Raw genomic sequence first — 27764 nt, forward strand, 5'->3', positions numbered from 1 at the left:
CTTCTCATCCATAAAAGCGTCCAGAAGAGAAGCAGCAATAAACCACAGAAGAAGAAGAAGAAAAAAGAAAAAAAAGAGAAGAAGAAGAAGAAAAACAGAAGAAGAAAAACAGAAGAAGAAGACCAAATAGAAGCAGTACACCATTAAGAAGACCAAGAAGAAGAACACCATAAATAAGAAGACCACTAAGACCACCTTGTCCTTTATAAACTCTTCCGCAGAGGTGGTTAATGATGTGATTATGGCCTCTGTGGTGTTCAGGAATTATAATAAACTCCGCCGCGTGCACAGCAGAACTTTACCCGTCATGTCTCAGTTCTCAGGTCAGTGTTTAGTCCTGTACAGTCCTCATATTATTATCTCAAAGCCATGGCGGCGCTTTGATCCTTTGCTCGGACGGGTCGCGTGGTGTAGGTGGCGTCGCCATGGTGACCTGTGGGGTCGCGCGGTTCGAATGTGATATCGGTATCGCGATACGTTTGATCCGATAGTTTCGAGATGCTGATCTTAAAGGAACAGTTCAGCTTTGATTCGGTAAAAGTGTCGATGTTTTGTTTAATTATAAATGAATAAATTATAAAAAAAAAAAAGCAGGTGTTTGTGCAGAATGTTCTCACAAAATATATTTAAATGATTTCTTGGCAGTTACTACTTTATATGATGGAATTCTGCATACTATTAGTGTTTAAACGTGTGAAAATTAAATCATATTGAATAATTCACATTTAATTTAATAATTACATATACTAGCAATAATTGTTGTTATGTTAGTTAATAATTTTAAATTTAATAATATATATTTTTTTAAATATGTTTTGCAGTCATACTGTTTGCATGTAAACAGGTTTTTATTTTGGATAGTTTATTATTATTATTATTATTATTAGTAGTAGTAGTAGTAGAAGTATTATTATTAGTCTAGTATGGAGAATGTCACACACTTATTTGGCGTATTGTTGTGTTTAGGAGACCGATATAAAAGTACGGTCCAGTATGCCGCACGTCCCGACCTCCCCACCCTCGCCTACAGGAAGCTGAACGGGAAAAACCCAGGAGTCGTCTTCCTCCCCGGCTTTGCCTCCAACATGAACGGCCAGAAAGCTGAAGCTCTGGAGGAGTTCTGTAGATCTCTGGGTCACTCGTACCTCAGGTAACTCTCCTACAGCGTCGCTTCAGCTTCCTATACATCTACTTCATATTGTGTGGAAGGAGTCTCCAGTGTCAGCAAAAGAGGTTCTTCACTACTTTCAAACGGAATTTTACACCACAGCAGTTTATCGGTAACAGGACCAGGGAACGATGACTTCCTGTTCTCATCTGACTTTCGTTTTTTAACACGTTTCAGGTTTGATTATTCCGGCTGCGGAGCATCAGAGGGAAAAATAACGGACTACAATGTCGGCACATGGAAAAAGGATGTCCTGTACGTGCTGGATGAGTTGGTGGAAGGACCACAGGTAGGACAGGAAGTGAGGTCACTGGTTTTATATATAACACAGGAAGTCACAGTGAAATCCTTGTTTTTCTCACTTCTCTTCGTCTCCTTGCGTTCTTGCGGCTGTAGATTTTGGTCGGCTGCAGTCTAGGCGGTTGGCTTATGCTGCTTGCAGCTCTGGCGAGACCGCAGAAGGTCGCCGCCCTGGTGGGCATTTCCACAGCTGCAGATCATTTTGTCACCGCATACAACGAGCTTCCTATTCAGGTGAGAACGGATTTGCAGTGGCAGCGAATACAGTAGCTACAGATACAGTGTCTAGAAATCATGAAGCTATTATTGTAATAACAACAAATCTGGTTGCTACAAAATAAAGAAGCAGCAAATATGGTAGCTACAAATACAGTGGCTGGAAATACTAAAGGTATAAATCTGGTAGCTACAAATACAGTAGTGGCAAACTATAAATGAAACATGGTGTTTAAACTCATAAAATCACAGAAACGGCAGAAGGCAGCATGAGATCGCTCCGTCTCCGTACAGAATTCGGCTTCTGCATAAACAGATCACGTGTAACATTGACGTGTACTCTGCAGAAGAAGACGGAGATCCAGGAGTGTGGGTTCTGGTCATTTCCCAGCCGCTACAGCGAGGACGGTTCATACAGACTGAGTGTGGACTTCCTGCGGGAGGCGGAGTCTCACTGCGTGCTGCAGTGCCCCATCCCCGTGTCCTGCCCCGTGCGTCTCATCCACTGCCTCCAGGACGCCGACGTCCCCTGGCACGTGTCCATGCAGGTGGCCGAGCGCGTCCTCAGCAGCGACGTCGACGTCGCCTTGCGCAAACAAGGCTGCCATCGCATGTCAAACAAAGACGACATCAAACTCATCGTCTACACCCTGGACGACCTCATCGACAAGCTCACCACGCTGGGATGAAACTTGCCGGGGGGGGCTTCAGCGCTGCAACAAACCGAGTCCAATCTGAACCAATCAGTGCTCAGCAAGGTCTTGATTGGAGGGAATTTTTCGTGTCATGTTCAGTAGCTAGCTTTGAAAATCCGTCTCGTTTTTTCAGAAAATAATGATTCTGTTTTTTCTTTAGCAAACACGTTGGTGTCGTTTTATTTCACACGTGTCGTTTGTAAACCCACCGCTCATGAATATTTATCCGTTATAAACCTGAGCATTAATTACCTACTAAACATTATCACTTTCTACTGCAGTATTCGTTAGCTAGCTACAAATATACAACTAGACTAAGTAACGCAACGCAACGCAACGTTTGGTGGCCGTCACTTTCACTTTACTTCGACTTTATACAGGTGACCTTTGACCTGTGAACTCTCAGACCTTGCACATGTAGAGAAAAAACTAGCTAGTTAATGCTAGCTACATACTCTCCATCGCGACTCAATGTGTGTGTGTGTGTGTGTGTGTGTGTGTGTGTGTGTGTGTGTGTGTGTGTGTGTGTGTAAAAAATATGAAATTATTTTTCATTTATATATATTGCATTAAACACCTGAAAACCCTGAATACACTTAATTTTTTATATATTTAGTATCTTGTGTTGTTTTTTCAAGGCAGAAATATTTATTATATTGTGTGTGTGTGTGTGTGTGTGTGTGTGTGTGTGTCCTCAACAGCATGTCACTATATAGTCAGGTGATAAAGACAGGAGCAACTTTGTGTACTTTGTTAGTCTGAGTGAATTTCCTTATGCAGGTTAACACGTTTATAGCGTTTATACTATATTAATGATAGTCACGTGAGCGGCTCGTGTTTTAGTCCCGCCCACTTCTGGAGGAATCAATTGAGTTGTGAAAAGTAATGTGTAGCTTTTTATTTTAATCACTTGGCCACACCCACTGCTCCAATCTAAACACACCTCATCCAGTAGAGACCGAGCACAATGAAAAGACTTTCTCAAGAGTGTTTTATTACGAACACTATGAAGATCTAAATGTGTTTTGTAGCAGCAGTGAAGGCCACAAGTTCTTTAAACACCTCCAAAAAAAGTCATAAAACCACCACCCTGAATGAATTCTGGATTTCCGAATGAAATCACTAATGATATCCGTAAACTTCAATCGTGTTTTCAAGAAAGCAAGACAAAGACAAATGCATTATTTGGTCTTTAAAGCCCCAAATCTCTAAAACACCAATTTATGATTTCAGAGGAACATCACCTGCACTTCTACCCTACAGAGGAACCTTCCTGGAGAAGTTTTCTCCAGCTGTGAGCAGGTTCCTTTCAATGTTGAACTTTGTTCTCTTTATTCTTTGTTCCTGTTTCTGTGAACTACATGATGTACATGGAAATGCTGAGGAACGCACAAGCACCTTTCGACTCCATCACCAGCAGATAGTGATAAATCAGATGGATTAGACAGATCGGACACTGATAGATGACTCAGTAATGATCACTCATCTGATTCTGGGCCTGACAGTGGAGCTGCTGTGTGTTTACATGCTTAGAGCAGAACTGCAGAAACTCATCAGACAACATCAGTGGTTATGGAGGAGATCTTCTGACTTTTGGGTGAGGAAGCATTTTTGAACAGGAACATAATAATATTTATCATCTGCCTGCACCCTGCTGTGTGGAGTCTCTGGTTTTACCCCATAGTGAAAGTGAAAAAATTGAGGAGGCTGTTTATGCCCTCTACTGTTCAGGGGTGGAATTGCTAGACAAACCAGAAACTAAGCCTTGTTACCTGAAAGAATTTAAGCAGGACAAGATGATCTCATTCGTCCAAAGGATTTGTTTTATTGTAGATTTTAGTAGAACGCACATGTAGTGATGTCTTGTGTGTGTGTATATGAATTAGAATCAGAAATGTGTCTTTTTTGATCCATTTGGCTTTCCACATGCCCCTCCCGGCCTCCCTATGGGGGGGGTGTGGGGGCAGATTTGCCTTATTTTACTGAAGCATGTTGCCCAAGTTTCCCTTCTGTAATAGTGAATCGACTCCCAAACAAAATGGCTCTTTTTAAAGACTCATTTAAATGAATTGAATGAATCAATTCATAAAATATAACATTAAAATTTTAAAAGACACACGGATGGATAGATAGATAGATAGATAGATAGATAGATAGATAGATAGATAGACTGATTGATTGATTGATTGATTGATTGATTGATTGATGTAAATGTGACCGGTTGAACGTCTTTAAAATGAAGACAAATAGACTTGCATAAATAATGGGTGCATTTTAAATCTGAAGACACGCCCCCTGCTGTGGAGTTGCGCTTTGACATTGAGCACACCTGTGCCACGTGATTATGTCGGCGTGTTTGTGGCTTTATAAAAAGCACAGTTGAGTGGGACGCTTTGATTCCTTTCTTGCTAGTAGGCTGGGTGGCTAGAAAAGGTATTTTTATTCTTCTACTCTCCTGTTGCTCTCCCCTGGTGAGTCGCTTGTTTTATTTTATTAGTTGCTAATCATGGTCTGAATGTGTGTTTGTAGGTAGATGTGCATGAACGCGGTATCATATAGTGATAATAGTTTAACCCCTATTGTGGGTTATTTTGGGGAAAGGGGGAAACTGTTTGAAATGTTTTGTTTGTTTTTTTTTTTTTTTAGGTGCGGCCAAAGAGCGCTAGCTGCTGTTTCCTGCTGTTTCGTATGTTTTGTATATGCTTGTACACACTGATTCATAAACCCTGAATTAGCTTGTTGGGTTACAGGTTGGACCAAGCGGACGTCGCAGCTGTAAACCGCTGGATTACTGAGTGTTTTAAAAGATTATCCTGCGCAGCGGTTCTGTGCTATGTTTGAGTAAGGACTTGGATATGTATCTCCTGTGCAGGTGTATTAAATTAACACGCTTGGTATTTTTGCTCCGTGAGCCGCTTGGACGCTTTTTAAATATTAATCGGGAGTTAATTGTTTTTCTCTTTTTAACATGTGTATAAGTGTAAGTACCATTTACATAACTATTTCCACGTGTAACTATCTGAGCTGTGATTTTTGAGACTTAAACAGAAGGGGAGATTGTGTGTTTTGGGTTTATTTTTGGTTTATTCTTGTTTTTAAGAATTATGCACTGATTTGCGGTGTGCTCTGTCCCTTCTGTTACAGAGAGGATGTAATCTAGTCTCTCTGGTTGTGGGTAAATAACTGGTAAGCTGTAAATGGTATTTTAAAATATTTAAGCATTCTTTTGTTTAATAAATTTGTACTATTTGTGTAAAGTCACGTCTGTCTTTAATCCCATCCGAACCAGCAGGGTCCTTCATATTTTTGTAACTTTCTTTGGTTTAATTATTCTTTTGGGTTCAATCTATTTTCCTGGGTGAATAAATAACCCAGGTGGCGTAGTCGGTTCCTTTTTTATTTTTAATACCTTTTTAACCAAAGGTTAAATAAAGGCTACTGATTTGTGTAGAATCCAAACCACACCCACTTCCAGCTGTGCAGTTTACAGCAGCTCAGTACTGAATCAAAGGAATCACCTGCAATGTGTCGGTTCGGTCAAACGCGTTTGTCGACTCAGTGACTCGGTGATGGAGATTTCCGACTCCTCCCAACGCCGAGAGACGGAGACAGAGACGGAGCGGAGAGCAGGGTGAGTGCACACATCCATCTGTCTCTCTCATCCCTTTCATCTATTCATCCATCCATTCCTCTCTCGTCCATCCCTCTCATCCTTTTCTCATCTCTCTCTCTCACCCATCCATCCACTCTCTCTCTCTCTCTCTCTCTCTCTCTCTCTCTCTCTCTCTCTAAAATCTTATTTAGTTATTAATCTGTAAATTATGCGGAATTCTGCATCCCCTTTGATGTTTGCGCGCGTGCCCCTGGTGCGTTACGGTTGTTTTATTTCGCGACGAGAGATTTATGCGTCATGCGACATGTGTGTGTGTGTGTGCACGCGCGTGTGTGCGTATGTTTGTTTATCGGTTAATTACCATGAAACGAGCTCTCGCGCCTTTTTTATTAAAAGATCAAAAGTGTTATGTGGTGTGGAGGCGCGCGCGCGCGCTGGACACCATACGGAGCATCACTAATTATGAAACGTGAAACGGTGCAACATCAACAACGGATAGAAGAAAACACACACACACACACACACACACACGTTTACTACACACACAGAAAATGCGTTAAAACAGTCTGCCTGTGTGTCTTTGTGCATGTGTGTGCACTGCCGTGGCTTCCTCTCTGTGTGTGTGTGTGTGTGTGTGTGTGTGTGTGTGTGTGTGTGTGTGTGTGTGTGTGTGTGTGTGTGTGTGTGTGTGTGTGTGTGTGTGTGTGTGTGCATTCCTGTGTTTTTAAATCCCACTCAGCAGTCCTCCTTGTGTCTGTAGAGCAGATCACTGAGACTAAGAGCTGATGGCGAACCGAGGGCCGAGTTATGGCCTGAGCCGTGAGGTGCAGGAGAAGATCGAGCAGAAGTACGACACGGAGCTTGAGGCTCGAATCGTGGACTGGATCGTGGCTCAGTGTGGAGACGACCTGCAGCGCCCACAACCTGGCAAGCAGAACTTCCAAAACTGGCTCATGGATGGCACGGTGAGGGAGAGGAACCTCAAGCAGTTATGGCAGTGTTTTGTTTTTTTTTTTTTCTTTTCACACAACTGATGAGTCACGTGTGTGTGTGTGTGTGTGTGTGTGTGTGTGTGTGTGTGTGTGTGTGTGTGTGTGTGTGTGTGTGTGTGTGTGTGTGTGCAGGCTTCCAGTGGTATGCTGATTAATAAGACTTAAATATGCGGCTGTTATACAAACATTCAGTTTGATTTAATGAAACTATTTTCTATTTATAAAGCAGTAATATAAATTATATATTCAATCATACATTATATTCATTTTGTTTTTTTTCTTCTTATTCCTATATCCTTTTGTGTTGGGACTTCTGAATTTTCCAGCTATTTGTAGTTCTTCCCCAAACTGTTAACACAAAGTTGGAGGCACAAAATTGTATCTGATGTTCACAGGTCTTGGCTGTATAGTGAGTGTATTAGTGATTTGGGAAGAAGCCATTTTTTCCCCAAATGTTGATTTGTTTTCACGAGCGCTGATGTCTCCGTTTCTGCAGATTCTCTGCCGGCTTATTAACAGCCTCTACCCCAGCGACCTGCAGCCCATAAAGAAGATTCCTGAAACCAAGATGGCCTTCAAGCAGATGGAGAAAATCTCTCAGTTCACGCAGGCTGCAGAAGCTTATGGTGTGACCCGAGGAGACATTTTCCAGACTGTTGACCTGTGGGAAGGTACCACACACACACACAGAGAGACACACACAAGTCGTGATGTTCACTGTAATAATCCTCACACTCTTCTGCTCCTGTAACAGAACTAAATCAGCTTCCCTGCTACTGTAGATCACAATGTAGTTGTGGTCTTTAGGAGATCTAGACGGTGAGGTCAAGCACGAGGCAGGAGTTTCAAGTTTCAGTCCATCAGGAGAATTTGATTCGTGTCGGCGGTTTCATTTGATGGATGAATAATAAAATGAATTCCTCTTTAGAGTATACATGCGGCGTAAAGAGGGGAAAAAAGCAAAACCACGGCATTATTTTTCTCTTCATGTAGATACGCATTTATATCATTTTCTATATATACAAATATTCTACTCAAGTCAAAGTGACTGTTACTTCAATGAAATTTTACTGAAGTACAAGTAAATGTATAGGTTTAAAAATCAACTCAAGTAAAAGCAACTCATTTAAAATCTTCTCCAGGGATTCCGGTGTAGTTCAGAAAGGACAAGGAGACATCAAACTTAAACTAGTTGTTTTTAATTAAAGTAAAACTTTTTACAAATTAAAGTGCAATAACAACAAACCCACACTACAGTCCACACGTCTGAGTTTTTCACTTTCACAGCAAAAATAATCTCCTGTTATAATTTCATTTATGATGAGAGAAATGCAGATTGTCTGCGTCTGTCCGTCTGCACCTTTTCTTCCTGTGAGTTTAAAGCTTTTTTTTTTCTCCGCCATCAGTCAGTCGGTGCAGTAGTTTCCGGGGGGTGATTTTTATATTTATTAACATTTTTTTATTGCATTATTTTAATTAATTTCTCACTTGCGCTTATGATTTAGAATGTAGTTAAGTGCAAAATTACAGATTTTAAAAACTACTTTAAAAAGTAGAAGTACAAAAAAATAAAAACGTAATTAAAGTAACGTAAATGTAATTCATTATACTGTATATAAACTAATGCATGCGCTACTGCAGTGTAAATTCTGTTCTGTGGCTTTTGGAAAGATTAATTACATCATGAATTCTGCAGACCCAAGACTTCTTTTACTCACCTCTGCCAGGAGGTTAATACTTAGCCAAGAGGAGACTTTTTCATCAAGCTAATGACCTTAAACCTACATCTAAGTCAAGCTGTATAGTGTTTCAGCTCAGAATCTTTTTTTTCCACAAATTCACTTTCAATTGCTCTCTCCCTCTTTTTTATTTATTTTTGATGTATTCTTTATGGTGGACATTTGAAAGGACAAAGGTCATATGATCCCTGACTCTTGATGGATTAATGGTAGAAGCTTTGCCCCTGTACTCAGAGGTTGCTGGTTTGAATCCAGTGTGTCCCTGTGCTTTAGATCGTGAGTTGGTGCTCACAGGGTCGTGAGAGACCGTGTGGGTGAAGCGACTTAACGGAAAGGATCTTGAAGCTCCATAAGAAGCCTTTCCACACGTCCTGTTGCAGACCAAACCTGAACCTCACTCATATCCTAGAGACCTGTCTGGGATTTGAAGCGGTGACCTCTCAACCCAGAGTCGCATCATAGAATCTCGTACCTGACTCATGTCTTATGGAACATTTCTCTCTTGTGTGCGTAATCTTTACATGATGTTAAAGCAAAAAGCTGGGATTTGAACTGGGGATGTTATGCACCATGTCCATGTAGAAATTCACTAGAACATTCAGGGACAGGGTTAGACCTGGCTCATGAGGGCTGCAATGAGAAGAAGATGGTGGAGATGGTGGTTTCCCTTCAGTTTTGATTGGTCTAGGACTTTTCTGGGTGTTTCTCTTGTTAACAGGTTTCTGCAGGTGGGGCTGTGAGCACCACTAACCAACACATACCAACTGGTGCTTTGTACGCGAATGCGTCCTCCGTTCCTCTATTCCTCCAGGGCACATTTGTTGTTAGCACACTGGTTAATTAGCCAGGAGGATGTTGACTTAATAGCCTCTATGCTAACAATCACATGACCAAGAGACACATGTGGAGGTTAAATACATGCATTTAGCTTTGGGTGATTTTGTTTCTGCAGTTTCTGCATCATCCTTTATCAACTTCAGTAACAGATCTCAAATGATAAAACACTTCAGAAGGTAGCATGTGTTAGCTTTAACAATTAATATAAATATTTCCTAGGTTTCTTATCCAGACTCCTCCATTCCTACCCTTGATTTTGTCCTTAGTGTGCTGAACTCCTGGACTTTTTCATCCCCAAAATAACATTTTGCTGCCCTGATCTGCTCGAATCAGCAACCCTTCTACACACACACACACACACACACACACACACACACACACACACACACACACACACGTATCATACATAAATAAAATTAGTTTGTTCATTCACTTATTTTTATCCATCTGATTTTTATGCATGGAGATTGAGGGTGCCAAAACATATGGAGTTTTTTGGAGCTGAAGCAGTTGAAATCGGCAGAAGGTCCTCCTCCAATTAGAAGCTTTATTCTTACACACAGCCCTTACACACAGTATGTGTGCGATGATATCATCTGGTGTGTGTGTGTGTGTGTGTGTGTGTGTGTGTGTGTGTCACAGGGAAGGACATGGCTGCTGTCCAGAGGACACTCATGGCTCTGGGAAGCGAGGCTCTTACCAAAGACGACGGTCATTACCATGGCAACAAGGACTGGTTCCGCAGGTGTTACCCATAATGCAGTGCCTTATACTGTAGACCTCCTGACAGGTGTCTGGCATCTGAGATGTAAACGTGCAACCGAATAACGGAGTAAAATAGATTTGAGATTTAAAGTAAATGCATGCGAATTAAAGTTAAATCCCACAACGCATTGCAGGAGCGCAACTGATCCATGCAGAGATTCCCATAATGCAATGCTGCGGTGTGTAAGGAACAGAGTGGGATGTAAAAATACAATGATGCAATGAAAAAAAATACAACTGATGCAATGAAATGTTATGAAATGTGTGTAACTAGTGTGTGTGTGTGTGTGTGTGTGTGTGTGTGTGTAGGAAAGCTAAAGGCCACAGGAGGGAGTTCTCAGAGGAGCAGCTACGTCAGGGTCGTTCTCTGATCGGTCTGCAGATGGGCAGCAACCGTGGTGCGTCTCAGTCGGGTATGACGGGGTACGGAACGCCGCGACAGATCATGCGCTACGACTCGCCGCGGCGCAATGGAGAACCGAGTTCCCCCTAAACCCGCCTTGCAGTCGTACAACCCGGAAACCGCACATCAGATCCAGAGCTCTTCCTTTTCACATTCTGTTCAGTTTCTTCTTCTCAGCTTCCTGTTCACACTCGCCAAATATTTATTCAAACACGTAACCAGTCTCACACAAACCCTCTGCACCTACAGCGACCAAAAAAACACCACATCAATATCGCTATTTTACGCAGTTGTTTAGCTAATAGGTGTAGCTCGCTAATCAGTTAAACTCCTTTAGTTCAAATAACGCAAAAGATTGTCCTGGTTTTTAAGTCTTCAAAGGATAATGCAGATTTTGTTAGCAATAAATATTAAAAAGAAAAAAAAAACATTTTAAGGCGCATGTGGACAAATCAAAGATAAATTCTAGTTTACCACAGAAAAGAGATGAAATACGAGTGGGGGGAAAAAAACGTGTAGCGACGCGTCTGGTTCGAAATCGACCTCATCGTTTAACATCTACACCATTTTTACCACCAGCTCAGGGGAATGAAACCTGCAGACAAATCAAATTTACTTTAGCTCACAGAAAGCCCTTAGGCTAGCAATGTGTACCGTAGTTACTAATAAATAAAAACAGCACAGTTGGAGTGCTGATCTGGAATTCGCTAAAAAATTTCTCCAAGAAACGGGGAACAGCTTCATGCTAACGATTTGCCAAGTGAAAAGCATTCCTTTGTGTTTGAGAAACAAAACTCCTAAAGCTTTTATAAAACTCAAGTTTCACAGGAGTTTGTGGTTAAGTAGCTAAAGCTAAAAAAAAATGGGCAAGGTTACTACACACTAGCTAAAGTTATTATATGCTAATCGACAATGTGCTATCTAAAGCTACCACCGCCTTGTGCTAATTGGCTGAATTAGCTGCCAACAAGCTAAAATTCCCACAAGTAGGGAAGTTCTTAGGTGTCTAAAAGAACCACAGTATGTAGCTAGCTAAATATTTTCAACTAGCACAGTTAGCCCCAAGTAGTTACTATTAACTAACTAAAGATTGTTATAAAACAATTATAATAACACTAAAACTATTAACTTATTGCCTCATAAACTGATTCAGCACAGTAGTGGTTATGATTAGCTGTCAAATGATTCCACAGGAAACTGCTAGATACAAATATGTACTGCTAGCTATCAAAATTTACCTCACATAATTACTACTAGCTACATTGCTATTGTGAGCCAGCCAAATTAGCCACAAGTATTTACTATTATTTGTATAAAGGTTCCACCTTGCCGTTCTAGCTAAACTTATTGCAAATAATTTAATGCTAGCTATCTAAATTTACCCCACAATGTTACTATTAGCTAACTGACGGTACTACGTGACTTTGCACTTTGCTAGCTACAATAAATTAAGATATTTGCTGCCAGCTGGCTAAACTAATCACAATCGCCATACGTGGCCTCAACCTGTGCTACTTAAGGCTAGGACTTCATCATTCCCTGACCACTCTGACAGCATTGTGTGGCCTCAGGATATTTTATTTTTTCGCATTTTGATTCGCCACTAGACAATAACGTGACCACGTGGTGTGTAAACTGTGGTTTTCACGTGTTCCTTCATTCCTGAATAGAAGCCATAAGAAGCTGTTGCACTGTCAGACCTTTAAGGTGAAGATTGTCATTTTTGGGTTTTAACGATGTCAGAATGATGTCATGATGCACCTCAAAATAGCTTATGTAGTAACATAAGATTAACATAAAGTAGATGTAGATTAACATAAATGCAAGATTTTCTTGCAACTAAGCTACTAAAATACCCACAGGATTCTCCTAGATATTGAACTCTAATGCATGATGTTTTTGCTAGCTAGCTCACAGGATGTTAGTATTAACTAGCTACAATTGGTTTTTCTAGTAACTAGCTAAAGTTACCACAGGATTCTCCTGCTAGTTGGCTAACACTAATGCAAGATATTTTTTGTTAGCTAGTTCAGTGAAATTAGAATCTACTTACTGCAATTACCCAATGTTCTTGCTAGTAGCTATTTAAAGTTACTACATACTGTAATTATCATGCTGGTTAGCTAACAGTAATGCATGATTTTCTTACTAGCTAGTTCAGTAAAATTAACACAGGGTGTCCCAGCTAGCTGGCTACAATTACAATATGGTCTTGCTAGTAGCTAGTTAAAGTTACCACAATTCTCCTGCTAATTAGTCAACTATTAGCTAGCTACAATTACCACACAGTCTTGTTAGTAGCTAGCTTAATTTACCAAGGTAGTATTTTGCTTGTTTGTTTTTTTTTAGCTAGGTATTACAGTAAAATTACCACAGAATGTTGCTATTAGCTAGCTACAATTACCATATGGTTTTGCTAGTAGCTAGCTAAATTTACCATATGATTGTCCTGCTAGTTAGCTAACAGTAATGAAGGACTTTAGCTAGCAAAAAAAATAAAATAGTTTAGTAAAATGATGATATATTGATTATATGATGTGTTTTGAGGTAATTTTCTCCTACAGGTGAGTTTTTTTGTCGTGATTTGAAACACGTTCAAGAAACTGGGAGCCTCATTTTTTTTCTCGAACAGGCTAGCGCACTAACGTGTTTAACGCACGAGAACCGTAGAACGTGCGTTAGGTGAGGACCGAGCTGAGGTGTTAGCTCACACGCTACCGATGTATATGGGTTTTATATCTAGCACTAGAAAGGCTTCTTTAGTTTTGTGAGTAGAACTCTATAAGTTCAGTCGAGAAGCAGAACCACCATTAGATTCCCAATAAAACCGCATCAGAACGTAGAACCTGGCTGAAGGAACCCTCAGCAAACCTGTTCCTCCAAAATCACTAAAGAATGCGCTAAAGTCTTTATTTATTTGTTCTTTGTCACGGTTTCTTTCTTAGAACCCAGAACACGCTTATTATCCCAACATTCCAGAACAGATTGTTATGATGTCAAGATGATGGACGTGTCTGAAGTGGTGAGCGAAGCATGACGTCTCGCACCACGTTCTGTCAGGAGCAGGTTTATATATATTATATTAAGTCTTTATTGATTATGTCTATAAAACCGATAAGAAATGTCATTTTTTATTTTTAAGTATTTTTTTTTATAGTCTTTGCCATGCAACACACACACACACACACACACACACACGTCTGTAATTACATTTGCTCTGGATTTTTTTTTTTCCCTGTTGAATCTTCTCCTAATTGAAATATCGAGTTTCTCGCACAACGATCGCTGAATTTATTGTACTCACTTTTAATTTGAAAACATTGAACAGTCTAAGGAAAGGAAATGTGTCAAATAACTACCAGTATAATAAAAACAGTGTTTCGTGTTGTAGCCGTAGAGATCAGTGTTGGATGAAGTACACAAACTATGTATTTGAGTAAAAGTAGATCCACTCAGTAAAATTTGACTCCAGTCAAAGTATTTGCCTTCAAATGTACTGAAGTACCCAAAGTACTGATTTATTATGGCTATAATCAGTTTTGTCACAAGAGTCTTTGTAGTGGCGAGTCTGGAGTTTCATCATCATTGATTCCTCTCTAAATGTTCTGCTTGATGTTGAACTGATGCTGAACTGTATGTTGGTGATCAGTAGATGCACCAAGCGCCGATCAGAACACGTGTAAAACAGAGCGTGCGCTCGATCCTGATTGGTGACTCACTGCGTGTTTCACCAGTTACATTTTTATCCTTGTTAATAAAAAGAAACGACTGATTTCGCTAAATGTAGTTGAGTAAAAAGTAAAATATTTGACTTTAAAATGTAGTGAAGTTTCAGTAAAAATCTCCCCAAACGGAAATAATTCAGTAAAGTACAAATACGTTAAAAAGCTACTTAAGTGCAGTTACGAATAAAATTGACTTCATTACTATTCCACTGGTAGTGACGCACAACGTCGCCGCCCTGCTGTTAGCTAAAGGTAATAATCATAATAATAATAATAATAATAATAATAATAATAATAATAATAATAATAATAATCATGACTTTCCAAACAAAACAGCAGCAAACAAATCTGAAAATGATCCAATATCCAAAGTACTGCTCCAGACAGATATGGACAGAGTTGGTGTTTGATGCCGTATCCTGCGCGATAAATACAAATAAAAATACAAATAATAACACTGTTGCATCGTGTGTCAGTAATGAGAGCAAGTATCAGAGCTGCGTCTTCTCACTGTACAGCTTTCAATGCTTTAAATGTAATAAAACTGTTTCCAGTTCCTACACCCGTCCTGTATTTTTCATGCATCTCCATGTGTGTGCTCAAGGTGGCGCTATTCATTTGTGCAACAGTACTCATGATGGGAATAAGTGATAAGTGAAAACGTTTATTCTAATAGTAATAAATCAATGCAAACGACATCATCATCCTGCGAACTGACGCCTCCCACATTCCAATACCCAGAATTCCAGATTCCTTCGTAACTATAGGGCTAAACCGCGTCCGGTGCGACAGCGTCAGGCTGCGAGCCGAGTGCGAGGTTCTGCAGATGAAGAGGAAAAAAAAACCTCAAACCTTTTTCAAACAGACTTTTGTTTATTTGATAAGAAGCTACGATGACTGTAACCCCTACTCTGCTCTTACACACACACACACACACACACACACACACACAACCCAACCACCTGAAACAATTTCGAAGGTTTTTTCTGATTATCGAACGAGCTTGTCTGTTTTTCTCTCTACTGTAGTTTGTCAAATAAAACGAAAACAAAACAAAAAAAAAGTGTGTAACAAAACAGATGAAAACACAAAAGTCTGGAATGTTCTCCTATGTGTTTTTTTTTTGTTTTTTTTTTTTAAGTTTTAACAAAAAACAAAAAAACCCTATGGGCTTCAGGGAAATCGGAGCTGGACAGGCGAACCGGTTTGCTCATTCATCCTTCCGTCTGTCCGTCCGTCTGTTCCTCCTCGATCAGATCTCCACGCTTTTTCTGCAGATGAGATGAAAGGGATGTGATGAAGCCTGGCCCAGGCTGTGAGCGCGGTACTCAGGGTGCAGGTGTGATGGAGAGGCGCTTCTTACCTTCAGCAGGTTGTAATGCTCCAGGCTGCTGCAGTGATCCGTCTTGGCTTTTTTCTCATCCGTGTAAAAAACATTACAGAGCTTGCAGAAGAAGCCGCTTTTGGGGACGACGTAGCTGACACCTGAGCGGAGAGATCTGAGAGGTTAGCAGGGTTCCTACATGATCCTACTAGCCAGATTGAAGTTACCACATGAGTGTATTGAAGTTAATGCAGGTTGTTTATGAAGACACGGCTGCTGGTGATAAATTTGGAGAAGAACTCAGAGAGCCCTGAACTCCTCAACCCATGAAGTCGTCACCTCACTTTCTGATGTCTGATGTCACTAACACTCCTGAAGCTCGGGGGAGCATCTCACTCTCTCGTTCTTACCCACGGGGTTGTCGGGTTGGTACGGTCCGAGGGGCGTCTGGTCTTTCTCCTCTTCCTCTGAATCTTCACCCTCGCCTGCAGGATCTCCACACACTCCTTCAGAGCTGGATACAGGACTATGGCGGTCCTAAACACACACACACACACACCCCACTAGTTACACAATTCAGCCTGAAATCATATAAATATCTTTAGTTCTAGTCAGAACGTAATGAATTCACCTCCCCGCTGCTGTTCTTGGCTGTCTGTCCGTTCTCTTTCCTCTCGTCTATGTTTCTCCCAAGCTTTGGCTCATACCAGTGCTCAAACTTATCTGCTGGTGTCCTGAAACACACACAAAGTTACTCATTAGACTTTGAGGTATTCGAATTTCAGCATGCGAAAGATCTGTGGCGATTATGGGAGGTGACAGGATGTGATATCACACTTTGATTTGATATTCTTCAAAGTCGTGTGTGTAAATCAGTGACACACCGCAATATAATCATCTCGGATTTTCCAAAGAGGTCAGGTCATGATGTATCAGCCTTCACGTACATTACAAAATCATACTGACTAAAAAAAAAATCTGAGTGATGATTGATGATATTTTGCTGAGTGTGTTATTGTGCTAGTACTTGAAGGACCACCTGAAGGATGCACCTCAGAGGGACATGCTTTAACCTGCAGTTACAAATGCATACATAATGTTTTGATCTTTTAAACATTAACTTTAAATAGTGATATTTGAATAGTGATTTAAAAAAAAAAAAAAAAAAGATACTTAATGTAAAATTAAAAGCGTCTGTAGGTGGCAGCAAATCACCGCTAATAAGTGAGTCATTGCGATTGAATCGAATCATTTAAACGAGTGATTCGTTCATGAACGCAACACCATCATGTTGCTCAGAGACGCAAAACAGTGCTGTGGCTTCGTTTGGATTATTTTTATTAATGAAATAAAACAAAAACAGAAAATGTGTTGCCTAAAAGGTAAATCTTATTATATTAACTTCTCGTTTGTATAAGATCAATATCACATTTGTAATTATGCTGATTTTTGGAGGAAAAAAACAGGAATGGAGGAAAAGAACGCACACTAAATGCACGTTTTAAAAAAAATATGTTTACAGATAATATCAACACAAACATTTAAAAAAATAATAAAAACCCACCAGGGGATCAGAGAGTCTCCTTTTCTGCACTTGGTGATCTTCAGCGGAGTGCCGTAGAATTTAAGAGGCCAGGGGAGGTACCTCTGGATCATCTTCTCAGCCGCTTCCACAGTCTCCATTTGGATATAACACTGAGAGCGAGAGATTTGAAATCAGAATCATGTACATTCTTTTTAAACATGGGGTGATTTTTTTTTTATTAGGAATCAACTTACTACTAATCAAAAATTATTTATTTTTTGATTAAAAAAAAACTCTGCATTAACGTTTTTCTTAATCGGTTATTGTATTTACAGTGTCTGTGAAAAGTGTGAAGACTCTGGGGAGGATTTTTCAATAAAAAATGGAACATCTGGACATTAATAGATTTGTTTGGTCAAAGGAAATCTTAATTACTAAGTTTAGGAACATGCAGGTTTCTCTCAAAAACCATAAAACACTGAGTTCCCACACTTTGTATTATTATTGAAGATTAATAATTTATTATTAACATAACTATTATACATTCATAAAACTCATGGGCTTGTTTTTACAGCATATATTGTGTGTGTTGCTCATTACACACCGTTCCGTACACCCTGTTGAAGCAATAAGCGGTGATTTTTCCAAAAGGCCGTGCGAGTCTGAGGAGGGATTTGTCTGAATATTTGAAAGGAGGAAGCATGCTGATAAACAGTGTCCTTCCACTGGGACCCTACACACACACACACACACACACACACACACACACACACACGCAGAGACAGAGCATTTCATATGTGATATAAAAGTATAAATGACTGATATATGATGAGATCAGCAGTATCAGCGTTCTCACCTCGATGGTGTTGAAGGCCATACACAGCGACACGGAGACGGTTCTCCCACACAGCTTCGACCTCTTACTGCTTTTATAGTAGCTCACCATCTTGTGAGCTTTCTCCACCGACTCCAGTTCGATCAGAGCCTGAGGAGTGAAGACACGGGTCATACACAGATGAGATCATGTACCATCATGAACGAAGAACGTTCTTCTTCTATTACAGTAACACTATTAATCACATTACTGGGTTTATATTTATATATTAGGGATGATAAGATTCACTAATAAGCATCAGTGCATAAACGTTGTGATGTGATTCATCAATTTAAAAAGTCTGCATCGAATAGACACGTTGGCATTTGTATCCCGACGCATCGTTTATCATATTTACATACAGATTAACATGGCAGAGGTAGAGCTGTATCTTCCTGCAGACAGAACAGGAAAAGAACATCTAGGTTCATTTAATGTAAATTTAAGAAAACACTTAAGGAAATTGATGATTTGCTGTCTGTCTGAAATAAAAGTAAATTTTCTGTACCATATTAAACTGCAGAGCATCAGATTATTTTTACTGCATCGTAACGTCGGGGGAATCGGATCTGCCTCAGTTACGATATCTATACACACACACACACACACACACACACACACACACACACACACCTCATGTCTGTAGTAGGAGATGGCGAAGTTCACCACTTCACCAAACGGGGCGGCCATCTTGAACAGAGCTTCTCTCATGGCTTTTTTACGAGTCTCTTTAAACTCGTTCCTGATGGGTCTCACAACAACCACCTTACCCTCCTGCACATGTGCACACACACACACACACACAATTAAATGTTTAGCAATCTATATAAAGCTAGAAGAGCTGCTCCAACAGGCTTCACCTCTATATATGAATTTGGTTGTGATTGTATTACTAACCTGAGCTTCACAGGAATCTACAAGGAGGAAAAAAACATAAATCATTAAATAATCCACAAAAGATTGACTATATAAAGGAAAGGGAAGTAGACGAGGATGAGGACTGTAGATGATGCTTTACCTAGCGAGTCTCCGGCCGTGGTGTCCAGCTCATCCAAAGTGACAAAGTCGTCCATATTCTCTGGGAAATCCATGTCCTCCAGGTCGTCCTACAGAGGACAGAGCGCTTTTTATTTCAAAATGTCAAAATGATGTAATTTAAGGCTGCAATGATTTAATACAATACGATTTAAAAGTGTATTTATATGAAATAGTGACACTAAGACCACACCCCCTTTTATGAGTGGGAGTGGCAGATACAATGGTCAAACCTCCTTTACTAGAGGTACATACAAAAGCCACGCCCCTACACTGTGAACACCAGAACCGTATCAACAAACCTCCACTTCCTCCTCGGATCCTCGCTCTCCTTTACTCTCGCCTTTTTCCTCCTGAACTTGCTTCTCCTCCTCTTTCCTCTCTTCCTCAGCATCGACCTGTTCCACTCCTTCTTTCTCCATCTCCTCCTCCTCCTTCACCTCTTCATTTCCCATGGCAACATCCTCCACCTCAGCTTTGTCTACCAGCCCATGTTCATCCTCCACCTCAACACCTTCCTCGTTCCCCACTTCTTCCTCCTTGATCTCAGTTTCCTCTCCATCTTTCTTCTCTCCCTCCTTCTCCTTTTCCTCTTTCTCCTTCTCGTCGGCCCTCTCCTTGTCCTTGCTGCTGGACTGAGACGCACTCTTAGAGGAAGACGACTCGCTTTTCTGTCTGCTGCTGCTGCTGCTGCTGCTGTGGCTCTTGCTCGAGTTGGACTTTTTGGAGGAAGAACGCTCAGGGCTGCTGTCTCTGGAAGCGATTGACAAAAAAAATAAATCATAAGTGACACAGACAAGAGGAACAAGCTGCTATACATGTAAATGTCCACTAGAGGGAGCTCAAGGTCAATACACATTCCGATGTTACTATAGAAGATGTTAAAGTCATTTTTGTGACTCGGTTCTTTAAATCGCGTTTACCAAAATGAGCAAATCTTTTTTTTTTTTTTTTGTCATTTAGTTTGTTTTGTTCCTTTGATCAAAAATAAAATGTTTAATAAAGTAACATTTTCAATATGCAAATCTCCAAAATATCTACACACACCAACTTTTACTATAGTTCCAATCATTTCTATGTGACTGCAGCTAAAGACAAATAATGATAAACAGTATGAGTAGCTTCACCTCTGGTTTCTTCTGGTCCGTGTCATTAGATCTTTTGTCACGTGACTCCCGTAATCATAGTAACAATTATGTTAAGATTCGGACCAAAAACACCTGATCTATTGCATTGTGTAGCTTCTATTGGAGTCACGTGATAAAAGAACAAACAACTCGGACTTATGAGATGAATAAAATAATCCTCTTGCTACAAGAGTACTGCTTGGTTCCTGAAAGTACCCTTGTTAAAGGTTATTTCCTTGCATTTACAGTTTTGTGCTTTTCTTATTAATATGCAAATTAAGCAGATAAAACAAACAATAATTATAAGGAGAAGAAAAATCTGTTTTATTCTAACACTTGGTCACAGTTAGAAAGTAAAGATCGACTCTCACCGTATGCTTACTCGGGAGGACATGGACACTTTGATGCTCTTGTCCTGAATCCTCAGTGGGTTCGAGTGGTAATACTTCACCATGATGTCCGCGTCACGCCAGTCCGCCATCTCGATCAGAGCCTGACGTGTGGAGAAATTCAATTCTAAAGAGAACCTCATTTTGAACGAAGTAAAGATTCAATAATCCATAATAAAATAAAACTGTCTGGAAATAAACCAGAATCTTCCTCCTGATTTATTACTCGTGTTTTCTACCTTGTCTTCTGTAAATTTGGAATAGCGAACTTCTCCAAATAAAGCCGCCAGGTCCAGCACCTTGTCCTCCGTCTCCTTCCCCGGGGGCAGACGCGAGAAACACACCACCGACTGGGTGGACAACTTCGAGCGCTTCGACGACGACGCCTCGTACGCCTCCGGAGGCTGCTGAGCGCGCACACACACACACACACACACACACACACACACACACACACACAATGACGTTAGTCTCAAAACAGAACTTTAATCATTGGTTTCAGACAGAGAGAAAGATCACTGGATAGACAGACAGTAATAGACAGAAAAAACGACAGGCAGGCAGACAGACAGACAGACAGACAGACAGACAGACAGGTGGATAAAAGAGATAAAGAGATATACAGATAGGTAGATAAATGTTAGGGGTGTAATGATACACATATTCGTACCGAAATGTTGCGGTTCAGGGCTTTTGGTTCGGATCACGAATCCAATCCTTTCGACGTGTGGAATGCGGACTGTTAAAAATGAGTTCCCTCATGAATGTATTAAGTGGCAGACCACAAGTTTGTTTACTCTCCGCCTCACACTTTGAGTGCATTTTTGAAATTATTATTAACCTTGAAAACAAGAGTCTAACGCTAGCGCTACGGATTATTTAGCATTTTTATGTCCAGCTTCAAGAATTTCTCTTAAAAGGGGAAAATCCTGAGAATTCCACATATCGAGGGAGTGAATGAATGAAGGACGGAAGGAATAAAGACATTTGTTAAAGTTGAGATAAGTAGAACAGTTCAGTAGATCATATCTTTAGAAAATTCAATATTAAATATCTTTGTTCATAAAAACCACACACACACACACACACACTTACACTCACATCTGTATTACCAAAATGGAGTCTAACAAATGTAAACCATTGAATTAAATTTAACCAATTATTTAATTTTATTTAATCAATTTAATTTGTGCCAATTTAACTGATTACCCAATGTAATTAATATAATAAAAAGTGTTTATTTTTATAAAATATTATAAACAATTATTTAGTATATTACTAAACCAGGCAGGCATTTTATTTAAAATTGTTTTAAATAATGTGAACTGTTTATGCTCACTACTAATAATAATAAACTGCATTAATAAAAAACAATGGTATGTTTTGCATTTCTCCCCCGTAACTGTACCCAAATTTAAACGAACCATGACTTTAGAACAGCAGTACGTACAGAACCGGGATTTTTGTGTAACGTTACACCCCTAGTAGATATAATACATTATTATTTATAATTTTTATAAATAATAAATATAATATAGTGCTCTCTGAAAACAGTAAGCAGTCCCACGTGTAAACACAAACAGCACATGGGGACAGTGATTCGCCTCTAGAGGGCGCTTTCGTAATGACTATTGACCTTCTCAGTTGCTTCAGGAATGGATGGATGCAGCCCGGAAAAACTATTAGCATGGATCTTTGCAGATAGCTGATAGCTCGAGCGATAAACTATCAATGCCAATTAATCGACCTCTACTAAAAATTTAGCTTAGATATGAAACGCTGAAAATCAGTTGCTCAAACCGCTTTTACATCCGCGTACAGATTGTATCCCGTGTTGATTCCATTAGGTCGACTAGAACAGTTGTGCATTGGGTCACATGACTAAAATGTGTCATCGTTGACCGCTGTGTTTTCACCTCCTTCTACTCGGAGCGCTGAAATCTGACATGATTTGTACGTGTGTTAGGTTTATGTGTACGTACATGAATGACCTCGACGGTGGGGGATAAACACAGACTGATGCGTTGCCCCTTAATGAAGGCGGGTTTAGTCTGATAGTGAGTCACCATGTCCTTCGCTTCTGCATGAGAGCTGAACTCCAGAAATCCCTGAAATACAGCGATGTCCCATTAAACACCCACAGCAAACGTCACGCTGGAGTTATTTTCCAGCTCAAATCATTTCTGTTTTTTTTTTTACCTTAAAAGGGAAGATGAGATGCTTCACTATGGTTCCGAACGGTTTTCCCAGCGCCAACATGTCGGCCACAGCCATGCTGCCCATCGGATATTTGGCCACCACCACCTTGGTGAAGGGCTGCAATTCATCACCGTGGAGCAGAGAGTCATGAGCATCATCAGTGTACATACAGCAATAATCATTTATTACACATTATTTATCATATCATCATCATCATCATGTACCTTCGGAGGGTGAAAAAAACGTTCAGAAGATGAGGACAGGTCTCCTAAAAACACACACACACACACACACGCAAATACCATGCATTAGATACAGAGATAAAGACGGGTTTCAAAGTAATTACACAAAATTAAAAAAAAGTAAGGAAAGAATAAAAGAAAAAGAGAAAGGAGGAAAGAAAGTACATACTGTAGGTAAAGAGGGGCAGAGGTGAGAGAAAGAGAGAGAGAGAGGGGGTGTAGTCTGGGTGTGGGGTACCTGCACTTCGTTCTGAACTGTAGGAGCGCTTAGTGGGCTGAGACGAGCGAGAACCTCGACGAGACGAGTACGAATCATCTGATGGGCCGGACCTGAAAAAAACAAAGCATGCTGGGAAATTTATATACACACACGCACTTAACTACTGTACACAGGAACTGAGAGAAAGTGAAATAGAGAGAGAGAGAGAGAGAGAGAGAGAGAGAGAGAGAGAGAGAGAAACAGAAAGATAAACGAACAAAGAGACAGGAAGCGAGATTAGAATCATCCTTGTTTATAACGATATCAAAGATTTAAACAACTGTACAAAAACTCTTATTAGACAGATGGAAATGGACACCTGAAGAATTAGATCAGGTGATATACACACACACACACACACACACACACACACACACACACACACGTTGCTTTTCCCACACTGATGCTGCTGTATGTCATTTGTAATCAAACTTATAAAGTTAAATTTTTTTTTAAATCTTAGTTATTATCAATGATCACAATAATACAGAATTTCCCCTGAGACGTGGTGTAGATCAGCAGCAGAGAAACTTACAGCATTATGTACTCTCTCCGTGCTTTGGTGTGTCGGATGCCACGGATGTGACTGTGCCATGCCTGAAAAAAAACCCCAACACAATTAAACCCATATTTTTTAAATAATGTTCATGAATGTTCATGACACACTGCTGCTGAATTCTGCATTCTGATTGGCCACCACATCCATTAAGATCTAGTAACATAGTATGGTTGCTATAGTAACAAAGTTGTTTACAAGGGTGTGTACAGCTGCACAAAAAAAGATGCTGGGGACGCGCATGCAAATTTGTGGAAGGAGTTTTCAGTGTCGAAGAAAAAAAAATGTATTTGGAAATGCTAGTTAACTGCTGGTGCCGTGAAACACGTGGTTACAGGAAAACAACCAACTTCAGGGCAATAAAGGTAATGTTTACATCACAAAACAGTTTTTCTGCAACAGCACTACAGTGAAACTTTATCTCCAAGAACATTGCATGGCTGTGCTCAGGTCTAGGCCATGTGTCAAATCTCACCTCCACTTCCCTGAAGTTACAGGCAAACTAAAGAAAAAGCCAAGGCTTCTGTGAGCATTCCTCTCCCTCTCTCCCTCTCTCCACGCCTCTCTCTCTCTCTCTCTCTCTCTCTCTCTCTGTGTGCTGAAGGCCTTTTTGTTCCCTCTCATACATACATCTTTGGCAAAGTGTAACAATCCTAAACGAGACCTAATGTTCTGTAGAAACATGCAAGTAGGAGGTTTTCGGTCTCCGCGGTTCCTCCGCACTGAGATGCCGCTTCATCGACTTTAGTAGTCGATACAGTTTAGAGTTATTTTCTTTATATCTTTAATAACTGACTCAATCGCTTCGTCTGTCCGGTTAAAAACCTGCCTGTTTTTCTCGATGTCGGCGTATCAGCTAGAAGAGATGGAGAGTAAATACTGACCTAAAGGAAACGACTCAGGAAGAGGCACCATGCGGTTTTTACACACAAATTATACAGGGATGTAAATGTGCTATCAGAGGTTTTAGTGTGAGTTTGTTTGGAAAATGTTTACAACTCTGGTGTAAATAGGAAAATGAAAGGAGATTAGAAAGAGAGAGAGAGAGAGACATGCAGACAGAAAGAGAGATGAAGAGGGAGAGACACATGCAGACAGAGACAAGTACAGAAAAATAAATTGGGATAGACATTGAGATAGACTGGTAGACAGACAGACAAACAAATACAGAGATAAATAAAGCAACAGACAGTGAGCGAGAAACAAAGAGGCAACATTTGAATGTTGGTATTGAAATGAACAGTGATGTGTTTGTTGTTGTTGTTGGTTTTTTAAGATCTTTCTGAATCTAGCCTTTGATTAATCACGAAGCTCGACAGCTTGTTTTATAGACACGCCCCCAATCTGCATTGACTCCACCCCTTTCATGCTCAAAAAGAAAAACACCATAATCACCAGCGAGATGAGATATGTTTTTATCACTGTGCACTGAAGCACACACACATGCACACGCACACTGTGCTTCCAGAAAACATCCGAGAGGACGAACTTTATTACGGATGACGTCGGAGGCAGCTTTACCCACGTTCCTCCTGAAAGAGCGCAAAATACTAACACCATCAGGCAGAGGACTGAACTCTGCAGGCCACTGTACCTTCTACCCGGCTTTGTGTACGTACAGGAGAAGAGGAAGAGAAATCATTCAGTAAATAAATAAATCAAATAAAAATCATTCCCGTGTCGTTGCACTTTGTTACTCAGAGCTACGATATGATCGAAGGTCGGTTTCAGAGCGTACAATATTAACGTAGTTTGGATCTTCTACCTTGGAGCCGTTGCTCTCAGTCTTGCAGAGCGTACAGATGTGTGGGAAAACCGTAGGTTTGTCATCGAACTCGGTTTCCTCTGACGTGGCTCCGTCTCCGCTCTGTCTCTCCCGGGATGACTTCCTGGACCTGGAGTCCCTCCTGCCCCCCGTGCTCGCTCGCTCTGCCCTTCTGTGCCCGTCCCCCTTCCCGTGATGCTCGTGATCGTGATCGTGATCATGGCTGGATGTTTGACGTGACGCGCTCGAAGACGGTGGGCTTTCATGTTTTTCTTTCTTTTCCTCCAGAGACTCCATTTCCTGATTGGCCTCTTTAGGCTCCTCCTCCTCCATCGGTTTGTCACTACAGTCTGTGTTGGGAGCGGGGGCGGAGTCAGTAAGGGCAGGGGAAAGGGCAGGGGCAGGAGCAGGGGAAAGGGCAGGGGCAGGAGCAGGTGAAAGGGCAGGGGCAGGGGCAGGGGAAAGGGCAGGAGCAGGGGCAGCGGCAGGGGCAGCAGCGGTGGCAGAGGCAGCAGCAGCCTTTTCAGCGCGCTTGGCTTTGAGCTGCATGATGAGATACGGTAACGTTTCCACGCTGATCTCGTTCTCGGGGATTTGAGCCAAAGCCTCGATGTCCTCCGAGCTCAGGCCCAGAGCCGAGTAGAGGCTCTGAGTGTTAATGGGAGCCGATTCAGGCGCGCTGTCCGAAGACTCCATCTTCAAATCAGGACTCTGGAGTGGAGAGGAAATCCTCTCGCTGATGTTCCACTGCACACACAAACAGAAAAACATTAATAATACAGCAGGAGAAATTCATTATTAATGATTACATGAATAGAAAGCAAATTAATACACCTTTTATCTGATATTTATATTAATATTACCTTAATATGGGGACTGAGGTTTAAGTGCACACATGCCAACAACATATAATAATGATTTTATTTATGATATTAATATTATTACTACATGTATGAGCATGCGCTCAGCTGCTACTAAAAAAATATATTAATTAATCGGAAAAATTTGCATTTATAAATATTTACATATTTATGAAGCGTTAGCGTAAATACACGGCCGGTTACTAGCCTGCTAGCGGCTAATCCTAAAAAAAATAAGCATTTATTGCTTTTTTTAACACACCAGATTAATTTACGTTCTCTTTTTCTATCAAAAGTCTGTCGTTATCGACATTCAGATGAAATCCGTGAATATTTCAATATTATAAAAACACTCAAATGTGATCAAATTGCTAACGCTAGCTAGCGTGAGGTTTACAAAAAAGAGGGGACTAGCACGCGAGGCCGGCGGAACCCAAATCGCTCTCTGTTGGACGTCTAGTGCCCTAGGAAGGGCTCAGGACGCGATTAATTCAAACGCTATGTAGGGCTCTTAAGAAAGTGGGAAGTTACCCGATTGGGATACGGCCACACATTGTTTTGCACAACAAGCTAAAAATCTGATTCCGGTTTTTAAACCTGCATGTTGCAAAACGGATCCAAAAACCACCAGGAAATAAAAGACTGATTAATTTGTGCTTTCTTTATAAACACATTATAGACTTTTTACGCAGTGCAAAAAAAGATTAAGCAAGCTGGGCTAAGCTAAGTACAGCTAGCTAGCTAAACATATTGTAAACAGTGAAGTATCCGCTTTCACACGGGCGCCGAATAAATAAATAAAAATATCGGGTTTTTTTTTTTTTTTACAGTTTTATCATAAATACCGCAGTGTATTTGAAGAATGTCTTCTTTTTTCGATGCACGGAAATACTCTGCTTATATCCACGCAGATGAAATGTTCACTCCGCCATGTTTTTGTGCACAGTGTGCCGGACTGGCTGGGTCAGGGCCGGACTGATCCACACCGTCACACCGCCACACCGGTACCGGCGATACAACACCGCTCTCCACAGCGATATCGTATAATACCGGTCAAGAACAATAGAAGAAAGAATCAGATAGCTAGGGGACGAATAATTACCCCACTGCATTTACACAGCAGCGTATTGCTTTTGTAGTGCATTTCTTTTTTAAT

General features: G+C 40.6%; 3 protein-coding genes across 10 annotated transcripts; 2 read left to right on the forward strand and 1 right to left on the reverse strand.

Moving 5' to 3' along the window:
• On the forward strand, positions 1–5636 carry abhd10a (abhydrolase domain containing 10, depalmitoylase a). Of its 4 annotated transcripts, none has more exons than XR_006924371.1 (6): positions 1–323; positions 967–1150; positions 1346–1457; positions 1565–1702; positions 2032–5359; positions 5524–5636. XR_006924371.1 is itself a non-coding variant. In XM_046839149.1 (5 exons), exons 1-5 carry the CDS (start codon positions 242–244, stop codon positions 2371–2373), a joined length of 858 nt encoding a protein of 285 aa, XP_046695105.1. In that variant the 5' UTR covers positions 1–241; the 3' UTR covers positions 2374–5636. The 4 variants fall into 4 exon arrangements, 1 of the variants encoding a protein (XP_046695105.1); XR_006924369.1 differs by having other exon boundaries at positions 2032–4850; positions 5026–5636; XR_006924370.1 differs by having other exon boundaries at positions 2032–4850; positions 5130–5636.
• tagln3a (transgelin 3a) lies at positions 5487–13205 on the forward strand. 3 transcript variants are annotated; one of them, XM_046839153.1, is made up of 6 exons: positions 5487–5565; positions 5831–6010; positions 6735–6957; positions 7481–7655; positions 10203–10305; positions 10635–13205. In XM_046839153.1, exons 3-6 carry the CDS (start codon positions 6778–6780, stop codon positions 10816–10818), a joined length of 642 nt encoding a protein of 213 aa, XP_046695109.1. In that variant the 5' UTR covers positions 5487–5565; positions 5831–6010; positions 6735–6777; the 3' UTR covers positions 10819–13205. The 3 variants fall into 3 exon arrangements, with proteins under 3 accessions (XP_046695109.1, XP_046695106.1, XP_046695108.1); XM_046839150.1 differs by having other exon boundaries at positions 6753–6957; XM_046839152.1 differs by having other exon boundaries at positions 6758–6957.
• A 2101-nt stretch (positions 13206–15306) lies between these two features.
• On the reverse strand, positions 15307–27611 carry zgc:152816 (uncharacterized protein LOC777712 homolog). Of its 3 annotated transcripts, none has more exons than XM_046839195.1 (20): positions 27454–27611; positions 25749–26495; positions 23963–24024; positions 23407–23498; positions 23151–23194; positions 22927–23043; positions 22710–22835; positions 20967–21134; positions 20710–20831; positions 19514–19964; positions 19195–19282; positions 19074–19090; positions 18810–18950; positions 18159–18287; positions 17907–18035; positions 17342–17472; positions 16409–16511; positions 16188–16314; positions 15817–15938; positions 15307–15724 (listed from the first exon to the last, which is right to left on the reverse strand). In XM_046839195.1, exons 2-20 carry the CDS (start codon positions 26442–26444, stop codon positions 15668–15670), a joined length of 2922 nt encoding a protein of 973 aa, XP_046695151.1. In that variant the 5' UTR covers positions 26445–26495; positions 27454–27611; the 3' UTR covers positions 15307–15667. The 3 variants fall into 3 exon arrangements, with proteins under 3 accessions (XP_046695151.1, XP_046695149.1, XP_046695150.1); XM_046839193.1 differs by lacking the exon at positions 27454–27611 and adding an exon at positions 26612–26986; XM_046839194.1 differs by lacking the exon at positions 27454–27611 and adding an exon at positions 26612–26985 and having other exon boundaries at positions 20967–21131.
• Between the last annotated feature and the right edge of the window lie 153 nt (positions 27612–27764).

The sequence above is a fragment of the Silurus meridionalis genome, chromosome 25, assembly GCF_014805685.1.
Source record: "Silurus meridionalis isolate SWU-2019-XX chromosome 25, ASM1480568v1, whole genome shotgun sequence".
NCBI classification, from domain to species: domain Eukaryota; kingdom Metazoa; phylum Chordata; class Actinopteri; order Siluriformes; family Siluridae; genus Silurus; species Silurus meridionalis.

Excerpts from the sequence above, each read along its gene's own strand:
- abhd10a (XM_046839149.1), top strand. The coding sequence starts at position 242 with ATGGCCTCTGTGGTGTTCAGGAATTATAATAAACTCCGCCGCGTGCAC. Across the intron at positions 1,151-1,345 it reads CTGGGTCACTCGTACCTCAG|GTTTGATTATTCCGGCTGCG; the intron begins GTAACTCTCCTA and ends AACACGTTTCAG. Across the intron at positions 1,458-1,564 it reads AGTTGGTGGAAGGACCACAG|ATTTTGGTCGGCTGCAGTCT; the intron begins GTAGGACAGGAA and ends TTGCGGCTGTAG.
- tagln3a (XM_046839153.1), top strand. The coding sequence starts at position 6,778 with ATGGCGAACCGAGGGCCGAGTTATGGCCTGAGCCGTGAGGTGCAGGAG. Across the intron at positions 6,958-7,480 it reads ACTGGCTCATGGATGGCACG|ATTCTCTGCCGGCTTATTAA; the intron begins GTGAGGGAGAGG and ends CCGTTTCTGCAG. Across the intron at positions 10,306-10,634 it reads AACAAGGACTGGTTCCGCAG|GAAAGCTAAAGGCCACAGGA; the intron begins GTGTTACCCATA and ends GTGTGTGTGTAG.
- zgc:152816 (XM_046839193.1), bottom strand. The coding sequence starts at position 26,656 with ATGTTGTTGGCATGTGTGCACTTAAACCTCAGTCCCCATATTAAG. Across the intron at positions 23,499-23,962 it reads CGGAGAGAGTACATAATGCT|GTCCGGCCCATCAGATGATT; the intron begins GTAAGTTTCTCT and ends TGTTTTTTTCAG. Across the intron at positions 19,283-19,513 it reads GATCCGAGGAGGAAGTGGAG|GACGACCTGGAGGACATGGA; the intron begins GTTTGTTGATAC and ends TGTCCTCTGTAG.